This window comes from Brassica oleracea, chromosome C3 (assembly GCF_000695525.1).
Source record: "Brassica oleracea var. oleracea cultivar TO1000 chromosome C3, BOL, whole genome shotgun sequence".
Lineage (NCBI taxonomy): Eukaryota > Viridiplantae > Streptophyta > Magnoliopsida > Brassicales > Brassicaceae > Brassica > Brassica oleracea.
In genome coordinates, this window is record NC_027750.1 from 20,097,119 (window position 1) to 20,105,350 (window position 8,232).

At 37.9% G+C, this 8,232-nt stretch overlaps 2 protein-coding genes and 1 pseudogene across 2 annotated transcripts; 2 read left to right on the top strand and 1 right to left on the bottom strand.

The window, feature by feature from the left end:
* Nucleotides 1–1,022: 1,022 nt before the first annotated feature.
* On the top strand, nucleotides 1,023–2,174 carry LOC106334514 (frataxin, mitochondrial-like). The gene is made up of 5 exons (XM_013772803.1): nucleotides 1,023–1,280; nucleotides 1,363–1,435; nucleotides 1,518–1,565; nucleotides 1,656–1,750; nucleotides 1,858–2,174. Exons 1-5 carry the CDS (start codon nucleotides 1,057–1,059, stop codon nucleotides 1,985–1,987), a joined length of 570 nt encoding a protein of 189 aa, XP_013628257.1. The 5' UTR covers nucleotides 1,023–1,056; the 3' UTR covers nucleotides 1,988–2,174.
* Nucleotides 2,175–3,274: 1,100 nt separating this feature from the next.
* LOC106330069 (xyloglucan endotransglucosylase/hydrolase protein 9-like) lies at nucleotides 3,275–4,998 on the bottom strand. The gene is made up of 2 exons (XM_013768627.1): nucleotides 4,970–4,998; nucleotides 3,275–3,761 (listed from the first exon to the last, which is right to left on the bottom strand). The coding sequence occupies exons 1-2, from the start codon at nucleotides 4,996–4,998 to the stop codon at nucleotides 3,275–3,277; spliced, it is 516 nt and encodes a 171-aa protein (XP_013624081.1).
* On the top strand, nucleotides 4,724–6,773 carry LOC106334509 (annotated as a pseudogene).
* Nucleotides 6,774–8,232: the final 1,459 nt, after the last annotated feature.

Below are 8,232 nucleotides of genomic sequence, written 5' to 3' on the forward strand. Positions count from 1 at the left end.
TCATCTTATTTATAATATGAGCTTTAATATGTAAATTCGAATTCAGATCACCTAGATCATGAATTAAATGAGCCCATTCGCGATCTTATATAAAACTAATTATTTTAAAATAATTATAAAATAAAATATAAAAATAAATTCTATAACATTATTTGAAATTTAAATATTAAAAATCCAAACATTAAATATTAAATAAAACAAACACCTAAAATAAATTAAATTAAATTAAAGGTGAAACAATGATCCAAAATCCATATTCCTCGTGAGAGTCTACTTTTTTTTTAATGTTAAAGATAATTTTAAAAGTTTAATTTCTATGTTACTTATATATATTTTACATATAAATATGATTAATATAGAAATTGGTTTTTTTACCTAAGAAAAATAGAAGTTATCCAATATATATTCACATATAATTGTAAGTATAAAAACAATCAAGTTCATAAACTGGCTCATGTTCATTATAGATCGTTCATATAACTCGTGAACTAATTTAAACTTGATCGTTAAATTCATTTATTAAATTAGTTATATCTCATTTTGACATTCCTATTTGTACCCCTTAGAAGAGCTAGATTTTCCCCCTCCTCTCTACTGAAACTAGAGAGAAACTCAACACCATACCTACAACCGTAGTATATAATTAGCCTCGAACGTTCGGTTTTTCATTCGATTTTGGTTAAGTTTCTGGTTTAATAAGTCAAGAATCTTTAAACAAATCAAACCAGGTAAACCAGTAAAAACAGAGCACAAGGCTCAGAACCGGATTTGATTTCAAACTTGATTTTTAAAGAAACCTTGGGGACTTCTAGATACTTCCTCCAATAAACGCACAAAACATATAGTACTTCGCCTACGGAATTAGCGCGCAATGATTCAAACCGGCTCAATTTAAATTCTTGTGAACCGGAAGGATGTTTAGTTAACCGAAACATCAGAAACACTCGAACCGGCTAAACCTAACTATTGGGCCTCAGTATGGGCCTTATTGGAGACTGAAGAATAAGACAGAGAGAGAGAGAGAGGCGACGACTGTTTTCGCAACAGAACACCGCCATGGCTTCTACAGCTTCAAGGTTTCTCCGGAAACTACCGAGGTCTCTCAAGCTCCCTCAAACCCTTGTTCGTAGCAACATCACAAGGGTTTTAAGCTCTTCGACTCATCAAACCACTGATCCTTCAGATTCATTACGGCGAATAGGATCTCGTCTTCTCCGACATGATTCTATCGCTACAAGAAGCTTCTCTTCTCAAGAAGGCCCTGCTCCTATCGATTACAGGTAACTCAATCTTTAATCATGAGATGGGATAATCCTAATCTCTCCTCCCGCTAATCTTCTCTATCGTTTTAATTTGCGTCAGTTCGATTCTGCAAGAGGATGAGTTTCATAAATTAGCCAATGTCACTATCAATCACCTTCTTGAGAAGATTGAGGTATGTATGTAAAGGTGGAGCCTTTAGATTGCAAAAAGGTTTATACTTTGTCCTTACTTTACTTACATGGTTCCATGTTCAGGATTATGGTGATAATGTCCAGATTGATGGTTTCGACATAGATTATGGGGTAAAAGATAAGACTCTTTATTATCATTTACGATCTTGTTTCTGTTTTTTGAATCCATAAGTCATTGCCTTTTGTTTATGTTTCAAACAGAATGAAGTTCTCACACTAAAGCTTGGATCTTTGGGCACATATGTGCTCAATAAGCAAACTCCTAATCGGCAAATCTGGATGTCTTCACCTGTCAGGTATAGATTTTCTTGTCTGGATCATCATGTGGAGTTGACTTTGTGCTTACGCAGCTTGGGTTCACATTGATCTCATCTTTGTTCTTCTTCTTTTTTCATTGGCACAGTGGCCCGTCTAGATTCGACTGGGATCGTGATGCAAATGCGTGGATTTATCGGAGGACAGAGGCGAAGTTGCATAAACTGTTGGAAGAGGAGTTAGAGAGTCTATGTGGCGAACCAATTCAACTCTCATGAGAAAAAGCCCTTTAAACGATATTTGTGGGTTTATCTTTAGGAACTTGGAACTGCTATCTATGCCCATCAAAAGTGGTATCTAGGAAACATTCAGAGGAATAAACAAACTGGAAACAAGAAGAAAAAGTTGTTTCAGCATTTACACGTTTAACTAGAGCTGAAGCTGCTTTTATGCGTTTTATATCAACATTTTTCAGAGTAAAACTCTTAATAATCACTTGAGCCATTAGCTAACTTTTCTGTAGTTTTTTTCAATAATCATATAAGATTTCACCAGAAAGAAAACTTTTAGTAGCTAATCAACCTGAGACCTGAAACAGTTATATTGTGGAGGAACTTTCAATGGAATGAGATTTTGGCTTTTGAAGAAGCCATGGAGAATCCCATTAACTGTGACCTTAACCTTTTGTCTCTGGAGAGTCTCTACAGAGGAAACTAGATCTTGGAGTCATCTTGATCAAAACCTTCCTATGTCTCAGCAGAAAGATTGCAAGGCTCCTTTCATTTTCGCACTCTTAAGTATCCATGAATCTCTACAGATTCCAGCTTGTTCAAGAAAGATTCGACTTCATAGGTTTGAAATTCCCAGTACTGAATCTCTCTCTCTATATATATTACCCCTGCGAATTGGTTTCCAAGTTGTAGTTTATAGGAGTGACAAAGATCAGACAAGAGAGTGAATAAGCTCTGTGTCTGAGAAGTGATATGTTGATGAAGCAAAAGCACTCCAACGAAAGCTTTTCCCATACAAACTAACTTGTTTAAGAAATAAACACTTGTAGTGACTGTATTTGAGTTCCATGGTAAAGTTTTGAGATTCGGTTTATTAATCTTCATAACGCTATCTTCTGAGTATAAATGGAAGCAATTCACAACCTTAAGTGTTTGGGGCTTATTACTAGAAACCTCTAAGCTATCAAGTTGCAAAGAGTTCTTTAATGTAAACTCTTGCAGAAGAAGGCAACTAACCCTAAGTTCCTTGAGTCCTAAGCAATTTTCTTGAACACATTTTTCTAACAGAGGAAAGTTCGGATCTGTGAATAAATCTCAGAGACAAGGTTGGTTGAATACAATCACAAGAGATAAAGAGAATGAAATAAGTTTTTGAAAACCTCCAAGCCTAAAAGGTTAGAGATTAGGGTTTGAAACATTCCAAACAAACCCTAAAAGTCATAAGGTCAAGTGTGTTGAGTTAGTTTTCACAAATATCACATTTTCTATTTAAAGGCAAATTTCAATTTAAACCAAATCAATAGATAACTGATTATTTATACATAAACAGAATCATCAAAGAGCCACTTGTACTCTTGACCACAATAACTTCTTGACCAAGTTAAAACATAACGTCAACGTTAGACTACAAATGGCGATGGTGTTGGCACTCAAGAGGAGAAACAGGAAACCTCGCAGCATCATAGCATCATAGCAATAATCATAAATCATATGGTTAGCTCGAACCCAAATAAGCTGATGATTCTGATGAAGGCTAAGCTCAGACACAGTCGGCTCATCCCACCAGAATCTCTGGACTTCTCCATTACACTTGCTTATGTCAGTTGTTGTCGGAACCTCACAAGCATCAATCTTGAAATCTTTGTAAGAAGCAATGAAAGGAGCGTGACTCCATTCTGTTTTCACTAGACCTCCTTGTGTTGCCCAATCATCTGCATTCCAAATCGAACTGTACACTCCCATTGCTTGAGCGTTAGTAAATGGGATGCCTTTATCTTCAAGGTTCTTGTGGACACGAATAGGTGTCTCATCGACCATAAACCTGTAATGAAACAATAAAAGAATCATTACAAAGATGGGGGTCCACAGTCTCATGCTCATCATTGAGCAAGGAGACTTACACAATACTACGTTTACTCCAGAGGATAGAGTAAGTGTGGAATTAGACGCGAGAGTTTGCGGACGCGGGTTGTTGCGATTTTAAATGTTTTCTAGAGATTTGACAACTGGTACATCGGTTAGAAATTGATACTTTTGCAGAACTCTTATGACTGGTAAACTACCAAATGCAACAACTTTTAAATAATAAATTAACAATATTTACATTTTGTATAATTATATAAGTATTAAAAATCATAAATATAATTAAAAATCATAATATTATAATAAATATAAAATTATATTCATAAATCATACTATTAATTTTTTTTAAAATTATAGAAAATATTTTTGTTTTAAAGTTTTATAATAAAAATTAAAATATAATATGTATACATTTTACAATTTCTATTATTTCAATTTAAAAGTTTTATTGAATATTTATAGTTTTATTTTTATTTTTTTAAAAGAAAAAAATTTACCCTTCCGCAACTGTAAATGCTAGCTGGAAACAACTTTTGATTTTAATAGATTAGGAATGATTTGAAGGGATTTGTAGCGTTTTCTGTGATTGTTTCAAAACACCAACAACCGCTACCAACCGCAAAAGCTATATTTATGGGTGGTAGCGAAAAAACCAGTCATGCTCTAAATAGGCCGATCTTAATTTAAAACCTTTATGAAAAGTGATAAACTTATCTTCAACATGGATGTGGCAATGTTATCTTTAGCCCATTCTTTTTTTTTTTTAATCTTTTTGCGCGGTAGATTTTTGGTTTAACATGGTCCATATTGTTTTTGTGGCCATATTTAGCTACACGCTAGCTATGAGTAAATGATAGAGTGGTGTCGGGAAATTAGAATAGTATTTTTTTTTTTTTTTTGTATTCGTTTATAGATGCTTAATTACCTAAACGGGTGTTCGTATCTACTAGCTTGTCTATATAATAAGCAGAGTGTCATCGAGTCTTAATCAACAAATGCCTCTCACTCCTCTGTTTCCTTGGCTTCATTTTCTTCAAGAAACGAAAGGTTGATTTGGAATCGCCTCCGAGCCCTCCTTCTCTGGCAATCATCGGCCATCTTCACCTTTTTCTATCTCCTCTAATCCACAAGTGCTTTCAGAGAATCTCATCCAAGTATGGACCTTACCTCCATCTCCGCATCTTCCACCTGCCCATTGTTCTCGTCTCATCTGCCTCAATGGCCAGCGAGATCTTTAAGTCCCATGACGTGAATATATCGTCCCGTGGCCTCCCTCCAATCGACGAGTCCCTCTTTTTCGGAGAAACTGGATTCTTCTCCGCTCCCCATGGAGATTACTGGAAGTTCATGAAGAAACTTCTCATCACAAAGCTACTTGGACCACACGCAATCGAGCGGTTACGAGCCGTGCGTGCAGAGGAGCTAGACCGGTTCTACTTTCGTTTCCTCGAGAAAGCGAAGAAGAAGGAGTGCGTTGATTCGGATCTGCAGAAGAAACAACGAGTCGTCCTCGAAGTAATCGTTGGTCTCGTCCCGACACACATGCCAACAAGAACTCGATACCTGTCTCGTTCCTATCCACCTTGTTGAAGACAGCTATAGGATCCGGAACCTCTGTCTCCTGTAGATCGGATCTGGAGAAAAGGATAAGCCACCAGCTGGACCAAGCGATTCTTGAAGATATATCTTGATTCCGGCGAACGTAGGCGGCGGCGCCATGTACGACACTGACTCGGTGCAAAGAATCTTCTCCATGTTTCACGAGTGTGACTAGGAAGATGACGATGGAGATGTGGTGGACGAGAGCGAGATGGCTATGTACGATTTCGAGGGGCCTGAGTCTCCGAAACAGAGTTCTATCTTCAAGGTCTCGAAGCTGATGGATAGTTAGTTATCTAGCTGGGGTGGCTCTCGACTCGAACCTCCCTCCTTTGAAGTTCATAGCTCTCGCTGAGCTTCTCCCGGACCATGCCCGCGTCGTCTGTGATAGCCTTTACCTAGCCATTGATATCTTCCTTAAGGTATATCAAAACCAGAGCCGGCCTGTGGGCCAAGCCAAGGAAACAGTGGCTTCCGGCCGCATTATTATAAATAAAATTTCGGCCACAAATTAACAATAAATTCCTTTGGTCTAATGGCAACATTTGAAACCTAAAGATTCTCTTTGTCCAACTTGGGTTCGAACCCTGAAACATGCGGCCGTTCGGCACTGATCAAAACCTAAAATTATCTCCTTTTAAGGTGAGTTTTGGTTTGACTGTTTTTATTTTTTTTGTTGAGTTAGGTTCATCCGAACATGAAAGATTCAGAGCCTTACCGTCTCTGCAAGACAATCAGCTGTCAGAAACTGTCTCAAGACGCAAGCAGCCATGCGGCACAGAACGAGAGACTTCCTATCCAGATAGCTGTTCAAGTCCTGTTATCTACGAACAGACGCTTCTTAAGAACACGATGACCAGTGGTGGTGCATGTGGTTCTAGTCAGAGCCAGTTCTTGTTCCCGGGACAGTTTCCCAGCCGTTCAGGAAGTGGGATGGCAAGCAGGGGCGATTTCGCCTCGCTACAACTACGCATCGGTGAGAAGAGAGAACAGAGAGCTTAGGCTTGAGGTCGCGAGGATGAGGCTGACTGATCTCGAGAAGGATCATGTTTCGATGAAGAGAGAATTCGTGAAGCTGAGCAGAAGAACTCGTTATGGACGGTTTAGGAAGCTCTCTAGAGGTCTGATGAACAAGTTGAACGCAATCATGTTGAGATTTAGAAGAAGCCAAAGTGTTGCCGGTAATGGTAAGCATACCGAGGAGAAGACAAACTCGGAGAAACGCTTCATGTTTCAGAAGAGAAGGTGTCACTCTGTTTCTTTAATTTGTCGTTTCTGATGCTTTTGTTGTATTCCTAAACGAAGAGTGAAGTGTGTGTAAATTTGCAATTTACATTTAATATAGGGAGAGAGTTCATAATAGTTTTTGGACTTGTTGGGATAAAGATCTTCTGAATCATTTCTTTGAATGAAGTGAGTAGTAGTAACCTTAGTGATGGATCGAAGATTCATTCAAAAAGGAAAATAACACTAAACAGATTTCTCGTCTCTCTTGCTTCTTTTTTGGCACAAGGGAAAGAAAGTGTTGCATTCTCATACAGAAAATAGAAGAGTATTCTTATCTATTTCATAATTTTGATGAAACACGCAAATGGGTAAATCCAAAAGGGTATATGGCATGTGGATGACTGCCTCATGTTTGCTACATCTTGGAATCCCTCCCCAACTACTAGTTTACCAAAATTTCAGCAATCCCTATCTGGTTCACTCTAAAGAACATACCAAATCAGTTATATTTTATTAAATGTATAGAGTGAACTGCTTCAGGAAGATAGTATGAGAATAGAGGATACCAATCTGCTCTTTTTGATCAAAATGACTTGTTTGAAGATTCATCTTCACAAATGAGCGGTAGTGGGAGACCAATCAAACCAACTAAAAAACTTCAAAAATCCTTTAAACTACAGTATGTCATCGTGGAAACCGGAGTCTACGAAGCCTAGGTGGACATGAAATTTTTTATGAGATTCTCTCATTACATCACTCTAGTCTCTTTATAAGTTGGTTTATTCTTTAAAGTTTAGCAAACGTCTAGCTCCGATCACTCTCTACCAAACCAACTAGTACCAGTTGGTGAGGTTTTCTGGTCCTTCCCTCATCTATTTTCTATCTTGTTTGTAATTATAACTTCAGCTTCTGCTCATTATGCAGCAAACTGTGTTTTTTTTTTCTTTGGAACACAACTGGAACACAACTGTAACATTAGGTAGCTCTACACGACCTCCTCCCACCATCACTGTCCGGACTGGAGAAGAAGCTCAAGAGCAAGCAAATCCTGAGTTAGTGAAATGGATAAGAAAAGATCAACTGGTCATGGCGTGGCTTTTCGGATCTCTTACCGAAGAAGCTTTGAGATCTGTCTACGGTCTTCAGTCGGCCCAAGAAGTTTGGTTCAGTTTGGGAAAGAAGTACAACCAGGTTTCTGCGACTCGCAAGCTTGATCTTCAGAGAAAGCTTCAAGGTATGTCTAAGGGTCAGAAGACTATGACTGAGTACCTAAATGATGTCAAGAGTGTTTGTGATCAGTTAAATTCGATAGGGTGTCCGTTATCTGAACAAGAGGCCATTTATGGAGCTTTAAAAGGTCTGGGTAAAGAGTATGAATCCATTTGTACTGTCACTGAAAACTCTATGGATACTGAAAAGTGAAAACCGAAACAAGAAATATGAACATATCTAGGGAAAATGGCTCATTCCCCTATGAACTAGTTGTTCCCGGTTTTTTCACACACAAACTTATAATTCATGTCAAAAACCACGTGAACAACGGAAAAATAACTTATTCCCCTATGAAGTAGTTGTTCCCGGCTATTTCACACACAAACTTTTAA

What these genes read in the sequence shown, in the direction of transcription:
- LOC106330069 (XM_013768627.1), bottom strand. Translation starts at nt 4,998, where the DNA reads ATGGGCAGGTGGAAGATGCGGAGATGGAG. An exon ending in TGGAAGATGCGGAGATGGAG is followed by an intron (nt 3,762 to 4,969) that starts GTAAGGTCCATA and finishes GTTTCATTACAG; the next exon opens with GTTTATGGTCGATGAGACAC.
- LOC106334514 (XM_013772803.1), top strand. Translation starts at nt 1,057, where the DNA reads ATGGCTTCTACAGCTTCAAGGTTTCTCCGGAAACTACCGAGGTCTCTC. An exon ending in CCTGCTCCTATCGATTACAG is followed by an intron (nt 1,281 to 1,362) that starts GTAACTCAATCT and finishes AATTTGCGTCAG; the next exon opens with TTCGATTCTGCAAGAGGATG. An exon ending in ACCTTCTTGAGAAGATTGAG is followed by an intron (nt 1,436 to 1,517) that starts GTATGTATGTAA and finishes TTCCATGTTCAG; the next exon opens with GATTATGGTGATAATGTCCA.